This window comes from Molothrus ater, chromosome 4 (genome assembly GCF_012460135.2).
Source record: "Molothrus ater isolate BHLD 08-10-18 breed brown headed cowbird chromosome 4, BPBGC_Mater_1.1, whole genome shotgun sequence".
NCBI classification, from domain to species: Eukaryota; Metazoa; Chordata; class Aves; order Passeriformes; family Icteridae; genus Molothrus; species Molothrus ater.
Window position 1 is genome coordinate 21,169,369 of NC_050481.2, and position 24,314 is coordinate 21,193,682.

General features: G+C 39.2%; 1 protein-coding gene across 2 annotated transcripts in view; it reads left to right on the plus strand.

The window, feature by feature from the left end:
- SMARCAD1 (SWI/SNF-related, matrix-associated actin-dependent regulator of chromatin, subfamily a, containing DEAD/H box 1) overlaps positions 1-24,314 on the plus strand; it is a 40,482-nt gene that overhangs the window by 8,091 nt on the left and 8,077 nt on the right. For both annotated transcript variants that reach the window (XM_036382575.2, XM_036382576.2), the window contains exons 4-14: positions 2,548-2,725; positions 5,678-5,741; positions 9,971-10,059; positions 11,966-12,055; positions 12,683-12,767; positions 14,234-14,625; positions 19,582-19,784; positions 20,955-21,045; positions 22,234-22,333; positions 23,845-23,904; positions 24,101-24,176. In XM_036382575.2, the coding sequence (XP_036238468.1) occupies positions 2,548-2,725; positions 5,678-5,741; positions 9,971-10,059; positions 11,966-12,055; positions 12,683-12,767; positions 14,234-14,625; positions 19,582-19,784; positions 20,955-21,045; positions 22,234-22,333; positions 23,845-23,904; positions 24,101-24,176 (1,428 nt within the window). The remainder of the gene's footprint in view (positions 1-2,547; positions 2,726-5,677; positions 5,742-9,970; positions 10,060-11,965; positions 12,056-12,682; positions 12,768-14,233; positions 14,626-19,581; positions 19,785-20,954; positions 21,046-22,233; positions 22,334-23,844; positions 23,905-24,100; positions 24,177-24,314) is intronic.

A 24,314-nucleotide genomic window follows, 5' to 3' on the forward strand; every position in this document is an offset into this window, starting at 1 on the left:
TATGCAACTATATTTGACAGGGAAGCAAATAGAGCTTCAGTGTGTTGTATGAGTCCCAAGTTAAACTTAAGTATGAGTAGTATGGTACGTTTCCTATCCATAGTGAAAATTATTTCTTTCCTAAGTGATTTGGAAATTTATATTTTTGAATGTGCTGGGAGGGAAGAGTCACTGTGCAGGAGTCGCTTGTGTGTGTGCTAAAAAGGCAGTGTTGAGAGAGCAGGTGAGACAAGATGTAGACAGACATCTGCAGCCATTTGCAACAGTGTAAAGGAACGCCTGCTAGTTATGTCTGTGTGGTAATTGTGCCCTCTAGATGTTTTGTGCTAAGCAAAACAAGATGGCTTTACCTGCTTTTTTGATATTCTAGTTGAATTAATGGGCAGAAAACTTTTGTGGGAATTGCAACCTTAACAGGTGTTGCCTCTCGTCAGGTTTTCAGTCCTGCACAGAGCATGGAGTTATTGGGGGTTTACAGCAGGAGTGAAATAACGCATTTTCCTGCTGCTGTTACCTGAAATTCTGTTGTTGTGTTGTTTGTTTCTTTTTTTAGTGTTTGCCCCCCCCCAAAGCTTAAACTTAAGGGAGCTACTTGAAAAGGAGGAAAGTATTAGCAGTTACAAGTGAGCTCCTGCTTCTGCCTGTGATTTAAGTTGTAGATTGTGCAAGGAGACAGAGGTGGCCAGCTGGCTGCATGCATCAAATTGGCTTGTGTGCAGTCCTGTGTAAATGGAGTTACTCTGCTTCTGGGATCAATCCCACCTGGAAGCAGTTCAAGTGGTTTTGTATCTTATGGAGCTGATGCTGATAAGCCATGCAGGATGCAACTTGCAGAGCCACTGCTTGCTGTTCCTATACTGTGTTGCTGTTGCTGGGAGTGAGAGATGGACAGCAAGGTGACTCCCTGGTGGGGTTGATGACCATGAAACTACATCCTCTTGTGCTCCTCAGTATTCCTGTGTAGCCACCAGGCACCTCAGTGCCTGACACTTTGTCCCAGTGTGCCAGCTCAGATGCTGATCCTCATTCTGAACAAGGCACAGAACAGAAAGCAGGAAGTTTAGAGTAGAGAAAAGATCTTTCCTAAAGAAAATGTGCCATGACTTTTGCTACCAGAGGGTTTCTGTCTGGAAAAAAAAAAGCAGAATCAACACAAGAGTTGCTTAGCAGTTAAACGAGTGTTTCTTTATGCTTGATAAGAATGTGATTATACACAGAGGACAAGATTTATGATGTATGCAACTCTGGCTTTGTTGAAAAGTGTCTAGATGCTATTCTCTGATAGGAAAGGATAGGATAATTGCAGTGTCACCATTTTCATTTGGATTGATTTTTCTTTTTTATATGCACTTTTTACAAGAAACCTTCCTTATCAAGGTAAAAAGATCAGAAAAATGCCGGTAGATTTAAATACGATACTTCATTAAGTTTTTTTTTTAGTGGAAGGAGGATTAATTTTTGAGGCTTACAACTCAGTGCCTTGGTGGACTGAAGAATAATTTGGATTCTCTCTTGTTACTTCCTTACTCTTAAGAGGCACAACCAGAGAGTCCTAGTAGCTGTGCATGCCTTTTGAAAAGTGAGGAGATAATTATTTGATGAGCAGTTACCTGTGTATATCTTTTATGTAAGTGACACACATCAATTTTTTTTTCCAGAATTCTAATGTAATCTGCCTGTTGCAACTGCTAAAGAAAGATATAGTGAGGAAAACCAGGTTTATTTTTAGTCTTTTACCTATATGCAGAGAGAGCTGAAGGCAAGCCTTTCTGATGGTGAAATCCCTATTAAATGGCAAATTCCATATGATTCAATTAATTTTGCCTCCCAAAAGGAGATTTTTGTGTCTATGGGAGGAAGGAGGATGGGAGACCCATGCTTGGGTTCAGTCTTACCTATGCAACTGAATATCCTGGAAGATACATGGGGGTTGCTTCTCCTGCAAATTAGTGTTAATAATCAGTATTTCAGTAAATTCAGAACACTGTCTTTTTTTGATAAAGACTCCTGCCACATTTATACATTTAAGATGCTACACAAGGAGCTTTGAGTTTTCTTTCTCAGTGAGCCAAGGGCTAGGACAGAGTTAATACTGCACCTGGAAAGTGTTTACAAAGAACCTAATCCACATCTGTTTGTCTGTTGGGCAAATAAACACTAGCAAGGCTGTTTAAAGTAAACTTGGGGTAGTCTGATGTAATTCAGGTAGCTCAAACTGTTCAAGTAGCTAAACTGTATTAAGGTGGTTGTTATTAAATTATCAATAACCTTTGATAATTTGAGGGTAAGTGATGGTATTTTGCTGGTCCCTTCTTCTTTCCTTTACCAAGTTGAAATTGTTTAGTGCAAAGAGGACGCTGTACTTGATATATGCCTGACTTTGTCCTGAGTAGAGGTATCCCTTTGCATACAAGTTGATTCAGTGTTACTGAATGCATCTCAGTGCATTTTGTGCAATCCTGGTGGGTTAGTAATGTTCTGGTAGAGTAAAACATTCATAAGCAAAAATAAATTTTAATTACTTTTTTCTTCCCCTGTACATTGTAGCTCTGAACCATCTGATGATGATGACTGGCCTGAAGAGGAAATGGCCCAGCAGGCACTTGTAAATGGTGGGCAGCAGCAGCCAGCTGTGAAGGAGCATGTAGAGAAGGATACCAGGGACTCAAAGCTGCAAACAATGAAGGAACGTTTTCCCCAAAGAAGTGACCAAGAATTATTAAAAGTAATAATGCTCAGTTCTTTGATTTATTTGATGATTATTTTATAGGATTTTATAGGTAGTTTTTCTAAGCTTCTGACTTCAGTACAGGGTACAGTCTTGTGGTGAGTTAATGTTATCTGAATGCTAGGTACCCACTAAAGCTGCTCTGTCACTTTGCTTCTCAGCTGGACAGGGAAGACAATAGAATGAAAGACTCATGGATCATGATAAAGACATGGAGAGACTATTCACCAGTTACTGTCATGGGCAAAACAGACTCAACTTGTGGAAAAGATTTAATTTGTTACCAACCAGATCAGAGTAGGGTAATGAGAAATAAACACAAATCTTAAAACACCTTCCCCCCACCCCTCCCTTATTTTGCGGTTTAACTGTATTTGTGATTTTCTCTACCTCCTTCCCCCTCACACCAGTGGTGCCTGGGAATGGGATATGGGGGCTGCAGTCAGTTCATCAGCCCTCCTCATCAGGAGGACTCATGACACCCTTCCCTTGCTCCAGATTGGATCCCTTTCCATGGCATGCGGTCCTTCAGGAACAAGCTGCTCCCTTGTGGGTCCCTTCCACAGGGTCACCAGTCCTGCCAGCAAACCTGCTCCAGCATGGGCCCTTCTCTCCATGGGTCCTGCTGGGAGCCTGCTTTCAGGGGGGCTTCCCATGTAGTCACAGCATCCTTTGGACATGCACCTGCTCTGCTGAGCTGTTCTCCATGGGCTGCAGGTGGATCTCTGCTCCACCTTGGCCTGCAGGGACACAGCTGCCTCACCATGGGTATCACCACTGGCTGCAGGGGAATCTCTGCTCCTCCAGCCCCTCCTTTACTGACCTTGGTATCTGCAGGGCCATTTCTCTCTCATGAATTCTCTTTCCTCTCTCCTGCTGCAGGTGTGTTGATCCTTCCCATTTCCCTACCCCCCTTTCCTTCTTAAGCTGTTATCTACTGGTGCTGCCACTGTCACTGATGGGCTTGGCCTTGGCCAGCAGCAGGACTGTCCTGGAGCTGACTGCCACTGGCTCTTTTGGATGTGAGAGAAGCTTCTGGTGGCTTCTCACAGAAGCCACCTGTGTAGCCCCTGCTGCTGTCAAGCCTTGCCATGCAAACAAAATGCAGCTCTTAATTATTGGGTTTTTTTAATAGCAAAAGGGTAGAAGTAATGTTATAGAGGAAGTACAGCTATGTAATGTTTCCACATGCATGGGAACTTGAATATCTATAAAAATGAATATATAGAGACACACATCAAATAAACAACTTTAGGTAAGTTCAACAACAGTCAACTCCAGTGTATAGAAGATTTTTCAAGTACTTCTTTGTTGTGTTGTTCAAGCTTAATTATGGCTGTCTCAGTTGATAACTGTTGGTAACTGCTGTTGTTGGAATGAGTTAGCTGATGAAATGCAGAAGGAGTGGAATCACTGCCATCTTCCAGTAGATGAAAGACTGTGCAAGCTTGTATTTATGGCATTTAACATGCAAAGATTTCAGTACTTCTAGTGAGGCAAAGGGTAGGTTTGAACTTAGTGTAATGTATTCTGATTAAGCTGATGTGGGAACTCTTGGCCATTGTCCAGTGTACAATGCAAATCTACAGGTAACTCCTTGCAAGTGAGATATGGTAGCTCATTACAGTAAAATATCTTTAGTACCATACAAGGCTTTCACTAGCTTTTATTTATAAAGCTAAATGTGTTTAAATTAGTCTGTAAAGTTTTCTGGTTGAAATGGCATTGAAGAAATACAGACATTTTACTGATGCTCCTTGCTGGGTATTTTGTTTCCAAGTGAATCAAGCTTTATGGATGGACTTTTTTATTTTGGGAAGAGCAAAAGGTTTTTAAGTAGGAGTTTCTGAATTTTTCTCCTGAACATTAGAATTAAAATCTGTTGTGCATGTCCAGAATTTATCTTTTGCAGTTTTTGGCTGCATAGAATTTATCTGATTCAAAGACTGATGAAAGTTCATTGTAGCTTAGTAACTTGCTAGAAATGCTATGTGGTGTGTCTCACTGCTGTTTTGTGACTTAGCTACTGAGCAGCATGTGAGGCTGATGGTGTTTGTTTTCAGGAGAATGCAAGATAGCTCCCGTATCAGCAGAACTTTGTAGAAAATGGAGGCTGTGCAGATTTTTTTGTGCAGTTGCATAGCTGCAACATTTTTAAGGAGGGCAGAGGACTATCAGGCAAATCTGTTGTTCCTTCATGAAGGATCGTGGAGCAGGCTGCCCTGACAAACTTGACACAACTGAGCAATGCTATTAAGGAAAAAAAAATCACCACTCTTTTGAAAGGGAAATTGTGCCAATGTAGCAAAATTGTAAGATGCTGTTTCCAAATGTGAACTGATACTTGGGAATCAGGATTCCTCATAACTTCATTTTTTGTTGGTTTTTTTTTCATATTCTTAACATTTAAGCCTTTTGCTTTCGTTGCTGTTACCTCACCTGCAGAAAGCCTTCTGAAAGTCTCAACATGCAGTTTGTGAAACAGATCTATGTTGAGATTACATGTGGATGGAGAAACAATCTAGGACTGCAAGGATGTATTGATAAACCTTGAGACACATTATACATTTCATGCATGTACTTACACGAAGTGGACCAATGCATCACAATAGTATTCAGATACTTTATGAGTTAATAAATTAGAGGGTTTTATTATCTTGTTTTGTGATAGTAACATTGAATAGTCTTTGTAAAAAAGCTTCTAGGTAAATATGCAGAGTATGTTTGTGAAGTAGGGAAGAAAGTGATAATAAGTGACATTATATTCAAAATGTTAATTTGATACTTCTTGGTTTTGCTCTTGGATTTTTATAATACATATATATTGGCGGGGGGGTTTGTGTAAAAGTGTTGTTCAGCCACAGCTGATCCAGCATTGTCATCCTCTGTTCAACTAACTGGATTAAATTTCTCCACTTAGCAGTTGTCTTTTTTTTTTTTGTTTTGCAGCTGATAGAATCAGCATGCACAATGGATGAAGCAGTAGCTGCTGGTTTGAAGCTCAATGACAAAGGTATGTTTAACAAAAAAACCCCAAAAAACAAAAACAAAACCCAAACTTTAGGAACTGTAGCTAATTCAGTGAAATTGGTTGGCAAGTGTTTAGAAAGTGGTAAAGCTTCTGCTAAAAGTTACAGTATTGTATGTTTATTGTAATAACACAAAACTGAAATTACAGGTTTTGCAGGGAGAATGATGAGAAGAGAATGTGGACCAAAATCTGTAAATAAAACCAGAAAGGAGAATTTTTTCTGTGAAGCTCAGGATTGCTTTGCTTGTGGGTTTTTAAGTGATTCTCTTCTTGCTGGTTCCTTCTTTGTCCAGAACTTGAGGCAAATGGTAAGGGGTTAGCAGAAGTAATTCTAAATGTTCTAGGTGAGCAGTCTGGTAGTATGGAAAAAATACACTGGATATGTAGTTACTAATTAGTAGATATTGTTTGTATCAAGGTCCATTGCAGTTTCTTCTTCTGGTTGTTTTCAAGACCTGCTTGTAATTCTGAATAAGAAATGTTAGTCTTAAACATTAGACAGATCCCCCTGTTCCCTAGCAAAACATTACCCAAACCATGCTTTTGAACCCTCAGAGCTTCTTTGGGGGTGTCTGTTCTGCACCTCAATTTATGCAGTCTCATACTGTTACCAAAACAAAGAAACAAAACTAGACAAAAAGCCCAACCCATTTTGTGGGAGTGTGTTGTAAGTGTTAGATGTGTTAAAGGGTCATAATTCTTGGGCTTTGGGTTCACATCACCCAAGTCCAGGGTTAAGTCTTGTCTTGTATTTTTGATTTGTTGGAATTGGTCAGGGAAGAGTGGAATTCTGATATTATAGAAAGCAGATCAACCATCTATTTAGAGTTCAGCTGTCCAAGGTTTTCCTGAGGGATCTTCATGGAAATGATGGAAAAAACTATTTCTGATCACTCTTGATAGTAGTTCATGCATCTTTTCATGGAGGATCCTATGGATTTGGAGCAGTATGTGTAGGAGGGGGTGTAGGCTGAGGGAGAACTGTTGGACTCCTGCTTTTAGAGTACAAAATTTTTTGCTTTTTTAATTTCCCCTTTGTACTTACTGTATTTTCATTTTCTTATTTTCATATAAAAAAGATTTTTAACAATTTCTAAAAAGTTTTAAGAACATCTAGGCTACTTTGAGTGAAGGGATTCTTTTGTGTTTTGTGTTGTTTGATGGGGTTTTTTTAACCAACCAAGTATAAACTCGAAACCATTTTGAGTTAATCGTTGTGTGCATGGTCAGATTCTATAGATGGAAATTCTTGGGTACTGGCAATAGGAAACAAGGCTGGCATGTTTTGAGAAATACACTGAGTGTTGCTGTTCCTGGAAGACTGATTACTTTTTGAGGGTTTTGATAAATATTAGGGCAATTTAAGCTCCTATATATCCTTAAACTTTGTTGCAGTTCACAGTGTTTGAACTAAATCCCTTTGATTTCTGGTACGTAGGCCCTGCCTTTTGGCCATTTTTGTCTTGATTTAAGAATGTTGTTCCATGTCCTTTAAGTATGAGCCGCAGAAAAATCTTCTTGGCAGCAAAATTCTCACTAATCACAGCTGTTGTATAAAATATTTAGTTAGCAGTAAGCATGCCTGACAGTGATGGTATAAATCACCTCATTTTGGACACATTTTTTAAATATGGAGACATTACTGAACATCTGCTTTAACTGTGTCAATTTCAGATATGCTTTACTTGTTGTGAAATGTTGGCTGTGTGAGAGGTCAAGGCAAGATACAATTTTGCTAAGCATGGCTTTGTGAAAAAAATGGACCACAATATCCTTGAATTTTTCTGTCCTGTCAAAATGACAAAAAGCTTGTCTTTATAGCTTGAATTCAATAGTTGTGTAGAGCTAAAACAAGAAACGGTGCAGATTTTTTAAAGGTATGAAGATTAGATATGACACATTGAAAACATGTGTCTAAGATGTGAAGTTGTAGTAATACTTGTTGCTTGTGATTTGTTTCTGGTGTTGTTTTCTTGAGAACCTCAAAAGTGGGGGATGTGCTTCTGAGCTGAAGCCTGATGTAAATCTGTCTGGTATTCACTACTTTTTGAGCAGTCAGAAAGTAGTTTTCTTTTATCATAATGAGGGAAGTCACAGTAATACAAGAGATTTTTTTTTTGTTAGAGGTAGTAGCAAGTAACAGGGGAAATAATGACAGATGCTCCTCTAAAGTCTGAGACCTTGGAGCTGCTTTTTTCATTGCTCATTAGTTACAAAATTTATGGGGAGAGCAAGGATTCCTCTGGAAGGCTGTGCCTGCACCCTGAGGATGATTCCTATCAGTAAGAGTTTCTTTATCCCTTCAGCCATATACTCCCTTAGCAAAGGAAGGAGAAGTTAAGTGCACTTTGCAAAGTGGGTGTCTTCAGAAAGTTGGCATTTTTTTTTGTCATTTGCAAATGTGGGTTTCCAAAGACCACAGGTTGATTTTGAAATAATTCTGTTTATAGGTTCCTGAGACCATGGCTTTCCAGATCCTTTGTTTCAGTTCAATTGCCTCTAAAGTTGCTCATGATGGGGCTTCCTTCAAAGGCTATTGGAGTGCACAGACCATGACCCAAAAGCAGGAAAATCTTTGAAATACTCTTATATCCAGCCCATGTATTTTTTTAGGGCAAAGGGGTTTGCAGGGTCACTGTTCACATTCAGAATTATCCATCCTGAATACAATCTTAATTGAGCTTAAGAAATAATAGCACAAGGCCTCCAATGACTTCTAGTGCTTGGCTCAGCAGCAACCTGACAGCTCCTAGTTTGGGCATCAAGACAACCACACATTCCTCAGACTTAAGCTAGTAGCAGGCATTTTCCTGGCAATATTGTTTAAATTATTTAAATTATGCCTCATCTTTGGAAGTGTTCAAGGCCAGGTTGGATGGGAGTCTGAGCAACCTGATCTAGTGGAAGATGTCCCTGACTAGAGCAGGGGTGTGGAACTAAGTGATCTTTAATGTCCCTTCCGACCCAAATATATGGTTCTATGATATTTTTATCTAAGTATATATAAATACGTAGACTTTGAAAAAAATCTTAACAGTGTTTTCTGGTATCTCTTACTAGATGCTAACTTTAAGGAAAAGTTGCTAGTACTTTGCTTTTCTTTGGGATGTTTTAATAATTTGTTTTTTTCAATATTATTATGCCACTTCTTTGATGTCGGAGTGAATGACTATAGTAGAAAATTTATTTGGAAGTATTTCCACACAAAGTATCTTCTTGTACGAAGATTTGGCTATTTAATGTTCCAGAGTTAAAACTATTTTCATCAACCAGACAGTCTTCTGGATTGGAAAGCAGATGTGCTTTATATGAGTGTGTGGGTGTTCTTTTTCACTGGTCTCCCAGGGCAGGCTGGGAGGGAGATGCTGGTATCAGACACGCCAGCTCTGCAGGCACTTGCTGTTCCAGAGAAGATTTAACTTCAGTAGTATTTCAGATCATGGACTAGGAATTTTTGCCATAATTTGCTCTGGTAGTGCTGCTTCAAGCCAAGCTGGTGTGCAGAAATTCTGGTAATGTCTTCTTGCCTTCATGAGCCAGGCACAGCAGCAGTCTGGAAGTGCACCTGGCTGGGCAGGCCTTAATGCTGAGATGATAATCTCTTGATAATCACCAGGGCCCAAAGACAGTCAGAAAGTTATGGCTCATGTGGACTGTCTGTAAGTGATAAGGTTATCACAGACTTAATATGCATAGTTTTCTTTGAGATGTCTAGATTTAATGTTGAAAAGCATTTGGTAACTGCTCTGGTGTGCACCTGAGCCAGAAATCAGTCACCAGTGATTCCAGATTGGCAGTGATGTACATATTCCAACACACAGATGGGCTTCAGCCTGGAAGAAATACCAGCTTGAATAAAACCAGACACAGATACACCTTTATGCAACTTGTGTGTAATAACATATGGTAACTATTAAAAAAAGAAGAAGAAAGTGCTATTCCAGTTGTTGTATATGAGAGGTAATGACTTGATTAATTGCCAGACTGCTGAAGATAACTTAGAGGTAAATAAAACATGTACCTTCAAGCAGCTGCTTTGCTTCAAGTTTCAATGTATCCGTGCTCTGTAGTAGGAATCTCATGGAGACTGCTAAACATTGTGTGGGTAACAAGTAGTTACTGCATTGTTGTAGTAAGTGAAATATCCTGCTGTTTTGGAGTGAACTTAAGGAAAGGAACTAATTTTTTTTTCATCTCAATTCTTTTTGAAGCTGCCTCTGGTAAAAGGAAACAAAGAGATTCTCCCACAAATTGCAAAGCCAAAAATGAGCGAGTTGCAAAAAAGTCAAAAGTCAGTTATGTAAGTACTGTGCTTTTCTCTTTGTGCATTGTAAAATAAATGGAATTACCTGACTTGGTCAGTGACAGTGGTGTGTTTTATCAGAAAATTAAGTCAAATTAGATCTTGCCATCTGGATGAGATTTTTGTATTTCTTTTATTGTTGACATTCTGAATGGAATGACCTGCTTTGTGTTTTAGTGCTTGTGGCTTTGTATCACACCAGCCAGTTCACTGCTTTTGGTCCAAGTAGTAGTTGATGGCAGGTAGCAGTGTGGGAGGCTCTGAGCACCATTCAGTTTTTGTGAGCAGCAGTGGGAATTACAGGCTCTGGATCACTTTTCCTCCTCGGGTCATTCCTTGTATTTCCTCAAGCACATGAAGTTAACATATTTTGCTAGATCTACTGCTATTCTTTGTTATAGATGTTGCTTATATATTTGAAACTATGACTTGGGGAAATCTTTAAAAACAATGAGTTGGTTGCATTTAAAGGAATGACTGCTTTGACCTCTGCTAATAAATGGGAGCTATGTCATCATCCTGGTGCATTCAGGATGGTGTTTGGCAGCTTTGCACATCCTGCAGTGCTGTCATGAGGCCATCTCCTAGGCATCCCAGGAGACATCCTTGAAAGCCACTTACATAGAGAAAGGGAATTATACATAAATACTGGAGGCTGGATGAGGGAGGATGACTGCGTTGAAATTTAGGCTACTGTTGTCCTCAGACAGAGCCAATTAAAGAAAACATGGTTTTCTATTAAAGCAAAAATATTACAACTCATTTGTAATTCCTTCCTCCTGAAAGAGAGATGTGAACTGGGTTTGTTCCTCCTCACCAATCCCCTGGATTTGGGTATGAAAGGAGCCTTTAGTTAATTATTAACCAGCCAGCCTAGCAAACAATGCTCCACTGGACCTGGTTTTATATATGAACTTGATTTCTGTTCCTTAACAGTTTCATTACAATTAAAGGGGGAAGGTTTAGAAAAAACCAAATATGGAATATGGATTTTTGGAACTCATTCTAGAGAACTACAGTGAGAATTTGCACAGTTTTTTTCTCAGTTTTGCTTTTCCTTGTGGTTCCTAAGACCAGAGTGTACTTGGGCAGCTCTTCTGTGGACTGTAGCTGCTCTCTTAGTGACACAAACACTCACTGAGGAAAGGAATAATGTCCTCTGTTACTCAGAGTGCCTCTGGGTGATGTGGTTTGTGCTCCTTCAGCCAAGTAAATGTTGGTATCTGCTGTAGACAAGTAGCTCTGTAACCACTTTGCAATCAGAGCTCTAGGAAGGAACTGGTGTTGTTCTTTGTTGTGAATACACAGCAGAGCAGCTTGTGGCCCGTGGAAGTTTTGGCACTTGTAAACTTCCATTTTGCAGGCTGGTAGTAGCTGTTAGTGAAGCTGTTGTTGATGAAAAGTTTTACCAGTTTTTGAGTGACTCCATGATGCTGACTCCATATAATGTTTGTGGAATTTTTTACCCATAAATCTTAATATAAACACACCATTTGACATGTTTGTAGGCTGTGGTGGGTTAAACACCACATGCTTAGTAAGCTAATCTGATCACCAACCCTGACATCTTCTGCCTTAAATATCATCCAGAATTGCTAATAACTTTTGATTTTAAAGCAAAATAAACTAGACAGTTCTATATTATTTATGTTTTGGTACATAACTTTGCGCTGTGTATGCTTATCAAGTAAAGAGTCCCAGCTTTCATGACTGAAGACATTTTCCATGTTCGTGAAAGTTTTGGTCTTTGATCATTGACTAGGAATCACTTAAGCTTGAATTTGTTTTGAGTGCTTTTGTCATTTAGAGTAGCTCTTTAAGGATAAACAATGCTGATGAGGTTTTCTTCTGTTTCTGTAGTTGTAATTAATATTAAACCTAATAGGTACTTTCTTTGACATAGCTGGATGACTCAGAACCCAAAAGACAATGGGAGAGGCAAGAGATGCTTGTGAAGAAGTTGCAAAGTACATTTCCTGGATTGGATAAGGAGGTGAGCTGATGTCTCCCTATAGCACATCAGGTTTTGAGTTCTTAAGAAAACTGCAGCTGCTGATAGTCCGTATGAAACAGTTCTTTTACAACAGCACTTCCAGGAAGAGCCCAGGATAGGAAGGCTTTTACTGTTCCTGCTTTTACAATATAACTTGTCCTGAGGTGAGAGCTATGGGATGTGTTTAGGACTACAGGGACCTTCTCCTCCTACATTTCTGCCCCTGTGACAAGCCTAGCATAGTCAAATTTGATGACTTACTGTAAAAATGCAAGAGGAAATGATCCATCTCTCTCTCATTCTTCTCCCCCAGACTGCTAACTATATTTAGCACTTTGTATTACTTCAGTACCTGATGGTCCTCAGCAACTATTTGAGCCCTTTCAGTACTGTGCTTGAAATTGTTGGAAGCCAAGCTTGTTCATGTGGGTTCTTACACTTTTGAAAAGTGGAGTGCAGCTCTGCCTAAACTGAGTGTACAAAGAAGCTGAAGGGTTTTCTTATTTTGATTTCCTTTTATTTTGAATCAAATGATTTACCAGGGTTTTCCTTGCCTGATGTTACTAGGCACAGAAATTCAGCTTGTGCTTATCTCACCACAATGCAAAATGTCTTATTTTTTGCTAGGAGCTGAGAGAGGTACTTGAGGAACATAACTGGGTGTTTCATGATGCACTGGAGGCCCTGAAAATATTTGCAGACGACGAGGAGGGTAAAGACACATTTATAATTCATTTTATCCAAACACAAAACAGACTTGTGATGCAAATATTTTTGAATGCTCAGCAATGACAGTCCTGACAGCACCATGCCTAGAAACTTACATTTATACTTGAAATTATTGTTACAGGGAGGATAAAAGAAGGAGGCTCAATTTTTCTGTATTCTTATTTTTGCTCTCTAGCTAGGGATAAATATCTTTGTCTTGCTAATACAGATACGTATAAAAAGTTGTAATTACCTATGGTTATCTCTTAAAATATATTTTGGTACATGTGAAAGCTGATACCTGCTCCCTTTCTACTTGTTTAAAAAAAAAGAAAACTCTGTTTTTTAACTACACGATTTGTAAATTACTGGTTTCCAAACCAGTCATTGCAAATAACTACATAGGTAACAAGTAATATATGCTATTTTGTCAATTTTAAAATGTATTCTAGGAGAGGAACATCCTAGAAGCAGGCCTTGAATTATGCAACCCATCTGTAAATCCCACTACTTTAAATGTGGTAGGGAGCAAACCCAGTGATTCCAAGTAAATCTGCAAGTTATAACTTAAGTCCTATTTAATGAGTTGATTACTTTGCAGTGTGTTACACAGCTGTCAGATATGTACATGTTTTGCTGTATCAGCTATTTAAGTGTTCTTGGGACAGGGTAGTGATCTTAACTGGATTGAAGTTAAGAGAGCTAGCAGTGCTCAGGAAGTTGTGTCCTTGCTGCTGCTTCTGAGAAGGCCGATGTCAGGGTTGGAGTCAGCCAGCAGCAAGCTGGGATTGGAGAGAAGAGAAACTTCTGTGCTGCAAGTGCTCTCTTGCAATGAAGGAATCAAAACCCTTACAGAGCACTTCTGAAAATTTACTTTCTTGTGATCGGTTAAATACCTTCTGTCTTATTTTAAGGCAGCTGAGTTATTTTGGTTGGAGATGCCTCATTATTTGAGGTTTTTTTGCATGTTTTCATTGTCCCACCCCAAATACCATACCAGAGTGCATTAAAATGGAAAAAATGTATCATTTTCTTGGTGAAAGAAAGCTTGTTTTCTCAAGTCAGCAGAATTAATATCTCTGCAGTCAGGTGCAGTGGGACTAATATCTCATTTTAAGGATACATAAGAGTTCTTCACTGTTAAGCTCTGATTCAGAGCTGCTGCACCTCACAAATATTACATTAGGTTGATCATCTTAAAACTACTTAAGCTACTTAAAACTACTTAAAGCTACTTAAAACCTTCTGCTATTTGACCATTCTACAAATGAGCTTTATCTTGTACTCACAGTTAGAGCTATTTGTATATTTTATACAGATTTGCTTTTCTGTTCTCTTAGGATCACCTGCTTTGAGTTCTTGTGTATTAAATGATAGATCTGTAGGTTTTATCTTGGAAGAACAACTTGTGTTTTCATCAGCCCCAGACCAGTATGCATTGACTTGTTGCCTTCTGTGTTGCATGCATAGGTATAGAATTTCCTCCCAAAAGGAAAGTTGCTGACTGGACTGAAGCCTCCACTAAAACCCAGAGTGAGGAGAGTAAAGATAAGACGAAGCAGAAGGCTTCTGTGAAAGAGCAGAATGGCTTTCAGAAAAAGGACAAAGGCAAAAGGAGCATTTGGAGTGCTGAGAAAGAAGCAGAGCACACGGAGGATGAGTCCGCTTCTGAAGACGGCGGAAGCTCCCTGGATGAGGACTACAGCAGCGGCGACGAAGTGATGGAGGATGGCTACAAAGCCAAAATCCTCAGCTTCCTGCAGGATGCTTCCCTGAGTGAACTGACTCTGATTCCCCAGTGTTCTCAGAAAAAGGCTCAGAAGATAATAGCGCTCCGGCCCTTTAACAGCTGGGAGGCTCTGGTAGGTCTGCATTCTTCCTTTCCTATCCCCAGCCTGCCTAGAGTCAAGGTGGCTTCAGCCTAGGGAGGCTTAGATGGGTGGCCTTATCCTCATTAGGCTGAAATGCTATGTTCCTTCTAAGCCAATAGCATTTCAAATAGTGTCATATGACCTGATTTTGAATGAATTAAGGGGTGATTTTTCTGGAAAACTCAAGCTGATTGGCTGACATTACTGTCACTCACTCTGTAGCACAGAAAGTTGGTTGATTTCACTGCAGAAGGAGAAATTAGAGCTTTCACTTGAGAAGGAGGTGTTTGCTAGCCTGTTCTGAGCTCTTGTAGCTGAAAACCCATGCAGAAGGGAACAATGTGGCAGGACCTTTACTGCAGACACTTGTGCAGCAGCAGCAGCAGCTTCCAGGGTAGCTCCATGGTTGAAGAAGCCAGCATGGATATTTTCAATTTCAGGCAAGAAATGGTCGTTCTCTTTTTTTTTTTTTTTGTGCCTTTATTCTACTGCAGCTTAGTGTCTAGCATGGTTTTGCTAGCTAAGCAATGCAGCCATTTTTAGTGGAATGAGCTGCTGTGTTTTATTAATGAAAGGTAAAGCATCAGAAGGTTAAGCCACAATCCACCACGGAAGGGAAAGCAGTATTTGCTGGTAAGTACATTATCTACTGTCGCTCTGTTGTTACTTTCAGATGTTTACCATGGCTTGTTTGTAGACTTCACATTTCATACAGTTTCAGTTAACTGCAAGACCTCAGACCTGCTAAGAGCAATGTCCGGGTAAGAAATTTGAATTCTTACAATCTGTTACAGCAGATTGTCTTGATTTAATTTATTGGTGCTTTGGATTTTAAAGCAGTAACTGTGCACAGGCCTTTTTACAGAATAATTGATGTTTTTCATCAGTGTGCATTCTGAACCCCCCCGCTGATGTATGCCAGTACTTTTTCAATATGTGTAAAACAATAACATTTATTATTCAGTGTGTGAAATATATTACCATGAAAGAATAAGAGATACTAAACAGAATTTTAAGGAAAACAAAGTGATCTTTGTGTGTTGTGTTATAAGGGAAGGGGGGAGACGAAAGGACGATATGTGAAAAAAGTGAGTTACTGGTATGCTGCAAAAGAAATCCGTTTTGCCCCAAGCCTTTGGCGTCTCACAGAACATCTGTCATACAGCTATTACTTTCTAAACTTGTTGGATTTTGTCTGAGCTTAATTCTTTGCAGAAGTATTTGCTACAGGGCTCTTCTCCTTTTCTGTGTTAAATATTTTACAGTAAAAAAACACTGCATGGGCCTGTTTGCATTCAGACTTCGTCTTTCATGAAGATTGCTGCTGTCAGCAGCCACATGTTTATGTGGTATTGTGAATACTTGCCCAGAGTAGAAGTGGTTTGCAGCAGATTTTAGCAGATGTTTTGTATCAGTGCGGATTTAATTGTTTATAAAGATCCAGTAGCTCAGTAACCCAGTGTTTTCCCTACCACTTAATAAGGGTGGTTAGAATAATGGGGAGAGCTGATTCAGTTAGAGCATTAAAGAAATTGGCTTGGTTTTAATTCTCTTTTTATTGTAATGGTATCTTGTATAACACAATGTGAAGTACTACAAGTTGTTACCACTTGTTCATTATTAGAATTGAGGAAGATATTAAGACACTCAGTCTGAGATTAAAAATAAAGCCTACTGATTTGTAAATCGAATGTTTTATTCCAGGAAAACATAAATGAGAATGTCTTTTTTTATTCTAGATGTGTTTTTTTTTAAGTTGGACTAAGCTCTTTTGTTTCAAGAGGATTTGAATTAATTTCATAAGCTCATAAGATTATTAAGAGCACTTGGAAATACTTACTCTTTGGAGTAGATATTTCAAGTGCTTAACTTGATCTAGTAATGCTTAAAACACATAGAAAAAACTTAGGAGACATGGTTCTCAAAATAATGGGAGAGACCTGAAATCGTCAGTGCTTACAAAGATTAATTCATTTGGCAGTTTAGAAATGCCTACACTGTAGGTCAGGCACATTTTCCAGGAGGAAACCTGGAATCTTTTCCTAATATCCAACATCAACTTTCCCTAACACAGAATCAGGCCCTTTGCCTCAGGTGTTTCCCTGTCACCACAGAGAAAAGATCTGTGATTGCATCTCTGGTTCCCCTTGTGAGGAAGTTGTAACTGCAGTGAGGTCTCTGCTCGGTCTCCTGTGTTGGCTTCTCACCTCTCTCTCCTGTTTGCTTTGAGATCCTGATGATACTCCACTGGCACACAATTTGGGCCAGCAGACCAGTGGTTTCTTTCCTTGATGAAAGCAGTTCTGGGCACCAGTTGCCCTTCCTCCTCATCCTAACTCCTTTATACAACTTGTTGGTGCTTAATATATTTTAAAATATTCTCATTTCCCAACTGTGGGATTGCCTGCCTTGACTGCATGCCAAGAAACAAAAGCAGAGCCTAGACTGGCTCCCAGAGGAGCTCAGCTGAGGTTTTGGGGTCTGGGTTGGTGGTCTTGCAGTTTTCTGCTTCTTCTGGTAAATGTGGGAGAGGAACTGGAAAGGGTTTAATACTGTTCTGTTTCTTTTTTTTAAGGTGTATAACTGTTACCTGTTTGGATTTCCTCTTAGTGTAAAAACATATGTATCAGTGTGAGACTTGCTGTATCCTCTCATTTTGTCATTCACAGAATTATTCTATGACAAAATAGGCTGTTTTACTTAGCATTTAAAGACTTTGTGGTCTACAGAAATTCTTAGAGAATACACACAAGTTAATGTGTGTATTCTGGAAATAAAGGAAAGTGTTACATTGAAATGCTGATACAGTACATCACTTTTAGGGGAATGGGAGAACTGAGCTGTCAGAGGTTGCTGTACTTGTCCATCCTATTCTGTACACTGCAGCAGTATGTGAGCTAGGAGGTACAGACTCAAGGGAGAGTAGCTCCACCTTTGTCATCTCATTTTGTTTGGCTGCACATGTACAAACTGCCCCAAAAACCAAGCTCCGGAACCACACTGCACCAAAGCCAGCTGAAGGGAAGTAGCAAATGCATCAGATTGGCAATGGAAAACTGCTTACAGTGGAAGTGGTGTTTGTTGATTGAGGCTGACTTTCCCCCTTAAGGCATTAAAGGAAAGCCTTCATTATCTTGCAGGTGGAGTAAGCTCAGGCAGAGTGTGCTGGTGTGGCAATTCCAGGTGTGCTGGGAAAGCTCATGGGTTCAGTTTCCATGATGGCCTCACATTTTTGGGCCTCATTTGAGAAAAGCTGAACTTGGGAGGGTGTCAGAACCTCTAGAAAGCAAAGGCCACCTGTGGATCTGCTTTGAGTTTTGAGCAGGGTAACACCCTGTGTTTCACATGCAAACCAGTGGCTAAAGTATTTCTTGTTGCAACTTGGACGTGGATGTTAATGTGCTGACATGAAACAATACAATTTCTGTTAATAACAGATGGCTCAATTCTCCACACCTTTATTTATGGATTACAGGATTTCCATTCATGCCAACCAAAGCTTTAGTCATCAAAACAAATGTCGAAATTTTGTAGGCACCTATTAAAAACTTTGTTCTCTTTTATTTCTAAATAGAGGTGTCTATTTAGAAAATTTCTTTACAGGTATTGAAATGTGTACCTTAGCCTGGTCTAACCTAGGAGTGTTGGTAAACTTTCTGGAGTTTGTTTAAAATTAAAAAAAGCACAAGCAAAAACATACCCCCGGACTGTAATTGCCTCACTCTGGTTATTTTTAAATATGTTTATAATGAAAGCTGTTTTTTAAATTCTGTTTTCAATCTGGTCATAGTCTTCACCTTAACAAAACTTGCTTTTACTCAGCAATCTGACAATATTGGTGAGTTACTTAACACATAATAGCTGGATCATATGACTCCTTTTTGATGGAAGGAATTCTTGGAGGATATGTACATATGGAGTCTTGTGCTAAATTTTAACAGATGCCTGGTCTAAAATTCAGAAAAATCTGTGTGAAAACTACTTCTGTTTTAATACAAGAATGCTGAATCCAAAGCATCTTGTATTCTTCAGTTCTTTAAATCCATTATTAAACAAAAAAAAGCCTGCTCTTTACAGTGAAATATGCATAACTACTTGAGAAAATACCATAATTACAAATATGACCCCAGTTACTGCAGAAATATTTTTAGTGGTAGGTTTTACACTTTCTGCTGGTGGCTCTACATGGAATTTAGGAGAAATCGATGGGCCTGAGGGGCCTGCTTTGATACAAGTTGAGGCTGCTTGTCTCTGACACGTAAAATATTCATACTGTGATGAAGATCTGAAATGTAGAGGAAGGAAATACACTGTGTTTATAGTGTGGACTTGAGGAAGCAAGTGGTGGAAGTAAGGCTTCTTTGTACTGGCACTGCTTGGTGACCACAAAAAACCTGGCACAATGCCTAAGTCCCTTTGACTACCTTTGTGGTAGAGTTAGAACTGGAACCAAGTAATGCTGAGCCCCAGACAGACTGGTAACCAAATGTAACAACCTTCATTATAGATCCATTTGTTTGCCTTGATGCCTACATTATGCTTCCATCTTCTACCTTTAGTGTCTAATAGGGTCTGTTTGAATTAGCATCTTAATGAGAATTAGTGCTTTTTTTTTTTGTTCTGTTAGTGTGCCTGGCCTTTGCACTGTGTTGCCTCCTGTTGAGGATTTTGAGTTTAAAGCATTTGTATTTTATGTCAGTAATTCTTCAGGGAATTTTTATCACTTAAGATTTCAAGTTTCATAATGTGAGGAGCTTCAGTGATGACCTTCAGTATGGATTCACACAGTTTGCAGCAGGCCAAATGTAAGGAGTATTTGGAATTCTGAGAGAAGATGGGGATGCTGTTGCTGTCTACTACTTGAATTACTGCCTGCAGCAGCTGTGGCTTTTCAGTGCAATTGCTATTACCAGTGTTCATAGATTTTTAATTATTATTATTTTGCAGTTCACAAAAATGACCAAGACTGCTGGTTTGTCAGAGGATATAGTGTGGAACTGCAAGATACTGCTGAAGGAGAGGGATGTGGTTCTGAAGCTCATGAATAAATGTGAAGACATTTCCAATAAGCTGACAAAACAGGTAACCAGGATTACTAGAGATGGAGAATGTGGATGGAACATAGAGCAACCCTCCATTCTGAATCGCAGGTATCTCTCATTTTTATCCTTTAGAAGGGTGTTGGACAATAAGGTGTACTTGAAGACTGGGATTTTCAGAACTGTAGTCTCTAAAAGTAGAGTTGCAGGTTTTTGATACTTAGTAGCTCTCAGTGAGAGAATCTAACACATTTTTCAAGTGTATCAGGAAAGCTGGAGGGCAGGATAAGAGCATTAAAAATTGTAACAGTGTTTTATTTCCTCCAGTTTCTGGTGAATGTAACAGCTAGCCTTAAGCAATGGAATCATGAGTTGTCAACTTATTTCAAATAAGAACCCAAGCAAACCTGTGTCTGTAATGGGGGACAGATTTCAAATAGGATTGGATTTCAAAAATGCTTAGTTGGAACAAATCTGAGCAAACTGGGCAGGTTTATCAGCGGAATGAAAGACAATGGTCAGAAAGTGCAGGTGTACGAAGAAGTAATCTGTAACTCTGTATCCAGTCAGAGTGGCAGCTGGGATGTGTTGTGGGGAAGGATTTCTTTCCGAGAGGTAAATCAGTAAGGATCTCCAAATGGATATTAGGAGGAATGGAAATGGATATGGATATGGTGGAGGGTATTACTCTAAGGGGTAGGAAATGTAAGGGTGTAGTGGGAAAGGCTAAAGTAGCAGCTTGAATTCCAGTCGGATGCTGTTATAGATTCTCAGCTGTGTGAAAATAAAGCCTGGGAGGAAGCAGGAAGTCTTAGGAGGAAGGATGTCAGTGATGCTTCTTCTTTGGAAAAAGTGCTGATCTGGGTGACTTGCTGTTGAGTGTGTTTGGGTTTCTCTTTGGTGCTGACACAAACAGTAATTGTACAACAGAGCAAAATTAGGGATGCAGCTGCAAAATGCCACTTAATTAATTGTGTACTTTAGAAACTAGTAGTTCTGTAACTGCTTTTAGCTGGTTGTGTATCACTGATTGTAGAAGAGAAGTATTTCTTGTGTCACTCACTTTGATCATTTAAGGTCTGTGAAAATGGAGATAAGCAACTCAGTTGTGTACAGGTGACTGATTAAGAAAGTTGGTCGTTTTCACTACACAAAGAGGTCAGGAGTGCATTAAAATAAAGGCAGTGTTAAGTCTGCCAGTCTGTGATTACCATAAGTGTAAAGTTGTGTTTCAAGCAGAAACAAATAAAAGGTGGTACTAAGCTTGCTTGTTTTTAACAGTTTGAAACTGAAGCCATATCAGAAGATTGGTTTGAACTGGTTAGCACTGCTGTATAAGCACAGATTGAATGGCATCTTGGCTGATGAAATGGTAAGTGTGGAACTGCTTATTTAAGAATTGTTAAAATTTTGCAAAAAAGACTTTTTAAATCCCTGCCTAGAAACCTCCAGGAGATTATTAGTCCTAAATTGCAAACAGTTCTCCAAGATCTTAGAAGCTGCTGAACTCCTTTCCATTTGGAAATGAAAGGTAGCCTAGGATTGATGGACACTTGCAAATGACATAGTGTCTTCTGGTGCAATGGAACCAGTTTTCTACCACAACAGCTTATTTTCAAACCATTGAGTTTAACAGCTCCTTGGCCAAAAATATAATTAATTCTACAGCATTTAGTGGAGTGACCGCCCCCTTTTTCTCCATTTCTTCACCAGTTTCAAAACAGGCAGATAACAATACAGGAAAAACCAAGTGGGTAGAAACCTTCTCTGCTTCTCCAGAAGCAGCATTTCCACCGCCTCTTGTCATGACACTCCTCATCAACATTGAACGAAGAGACACAAGCTATGGGTTTGAGGTTTTGTGAAATGCTGACACCACCTGTAGTTGTACAAAGGAAAAAACTTACTGATGCAGCTGCTGAACTTGTGGTCTGTTGTTTTTAATCCTGGCTGTTGTTTCTCTTCTGATGAACCGTGAATGAAAGCACTGCTTTGCCTTGCTGTTATTTAGGCAGTGTTTCTCAACTTCTCTATGTTTCATATTAGTAAAAATATGGGGGTTTTGTGGTAAATACACAAAATTTTTTAATTCATGATGCAGGAAATAGGAAAAATGAGTGTTGGTGGAAATGTAATCTGATTCTTTAATCTGATTCCCATATAAAATTCCACTTCAGAAGTAGCTGGAATAGCCAGTTGTACAAGTGGCTCAAATGGAAATAAACATTTAGTTTTCAAGTAGTCATTTTTCTGCACCATTGGCTCAGGAAGGTAAGTTTTTGGAGGTAATTTGAGGGATGTACTTGAAATAAAATGAAAGACTTTATTAATTGAAAAGATGAATCTTTGTTCAAATATTGAGCTGAAATGATAATGAAGTTTGACTGAGGTTGTGCTTAAGAAGGAATTGTCTTCTGTAGAATTGGTTAGTCAGAACAAATTTTCTAATCAGACTTCTCATCTTTACTGGGCCATCACTACACTGCAATTGTTGTATGAGTTCAAAACAATTTTATGTCACGCAGATTGTAAATTTTGTTTAAATTTTGTTTTCTCTTAGGGCTTAGGAAAAACAATTCAAGCTATTGCATTTCTGGCTTATCTTTACCAAGAGGGCAATAAAGGTCCCCATTTGATAGTTGTGCCAGCTTCAACGTTAGGTAAGTTACAACCTTCAAAAATAGTTTTGTTAGGGGAAAAAGAACCAAACCAATCATAGACATATTGTAAAGCAAAGATAATTTAATGAAAGAAAATTTGATTTTCTTATGATGGTACTCAGCTCCTTAAGTCATTTGAGTTGGAATGCAGACCATACTGCAGGCATGCTTGTTCTGAATTAATTAGACTTAGCATGGAACTTTTTTTAGACAACCTGTCTGCTTCAAAAAAAATGAAGCTGCTTGTTACAATCTGAACTTGTGTAGCAAAGTACTCTTTTTACTTATTGAATATTGGCTGAACTTGCTAGTCTTCAGGCTGTGCTTAGGGTTAGGTTTCATGACATTTTAAATATTCACTGTTTTTTTTTGGTTTTTACTGCACAGCATCTGTCAAAGCAGATGCAAGTCCTGAAATGATGAAGCTGTCTTTTACTTGTGTGTTCTGATGGTTTTATGGCCTCAGTTGAAATTGGAGAGAGTGTGGTGGAATTAAATGTTAGCAAAGTGGATGAGGTTGAGCAGAAAAGGTTCTTGATGGAGTAAAATTTGGATTTTTTGAATGATGAGGGAAGTAACAAGTTGTATTTAGAAAGTAAATGCTGCTTTTAACATAAAATACTTACTTGGGCTTCAAAAATTTCTCTTGACGCATCAGGAAAGTCTCCAATTGTACAGCTTAAGTTTGAAATCCTCATTTTTAATGTGCTTTCAAACTCCACTGGAACCCGCTTTTAAAAACAGCTCTTAATAATGCATATATTACTTAAAACCTGAGGTGTACGTAGTACATGAACCAAGGTGCTTTTGTGAAGTCAGTCTGAGTCCCAATTGTAGAGGCAGGTTGGAAATGCCTGGGCAGTGCAGTCTCCTGGCAGTTTTCCTGACACTATTCCAGAGGTGTCTTCTGACCCCTGAGCTGGGTCCCTCCCCTTCCCAAGTGGCATTTAGCAGAATCCCCTTTCTGCTGTGGTTTGGGGTCAGCACTTGTGTTGGCTGTCAAGCAGCTTCCCCTTGGGCAGAGCAGTGTTGCCTGTGGCTGCTGTGCTGCTGCACACCTGGAGCTGCACAGCAGGGATGTCGGGCCTCTGCCTGCTCCCAGAGGCACTGTCTCTCCTGGTGACATACTTCTGCAGGCAAGTACTGACAGATTAAGTGATTTGCTTTCTGGGGATTTAACTGTCTAGGGAAGAAACCAAGCTGCAAAGTTACACATTGTATTTATTTCACACAGTGGTTACAGACCGTGCAGGGCCTGTTCCTGCAGGAGTTTAAAGTGCAAGCTGGTTGAGTTACTAAAGCCCAGTTGGGGTTGATTCAGCTTCTTACTTAGCAGATTCAGTTTCTTACTTAGCAGTTTGCCAGTTTTAAGGCAGAATGTCTCTTAACCTTCAGGAGAATTTAAAGGGATTTGCATTAAAATCAGATGTTTGGGTTGATGCTGAGGTGTGAAACAGCAAGACATAATAAATTATAAATGACTTGGGTTTTGTTTTAATGTTGTCTTACAGATAACTGGATAAGAGAAGTTCATCTGTGGTGTCCTGAACTGAATGTCCTCTTTTACTATGGTGAGGAATCTAGTTAAGAAGTGAATCCAGTAATGCATGGCCAGTGTAAGAAAAGATCAATTGCTCATGACAGTGTTGTTTTAAGACAGTTGTTGAAGTACACATATTTATTGATGAGTGATTTCTCTGCAGTGTCTTTGTTACATGTATATAAATATATGTAATTGTACTTATTTTATGATTTGGCCTTCTTTAGGCTCTCAAGAAGATAGGAAACATCTCAGGTTGGACATTCACAATAAAGTCGTTGATTTCAATGTGATTGTGACTACGTAAGTACTGTTAAAACACCACAAACAGGGAGCTTTAGTGAGGGCCTGCTGACCTCTAGTGGTGCAGGAAACCAGACAATTTTAGGAGTTGGGTTTCACATAATGGTTAACTAGGCTTTTATGATTATCTAAGTGATA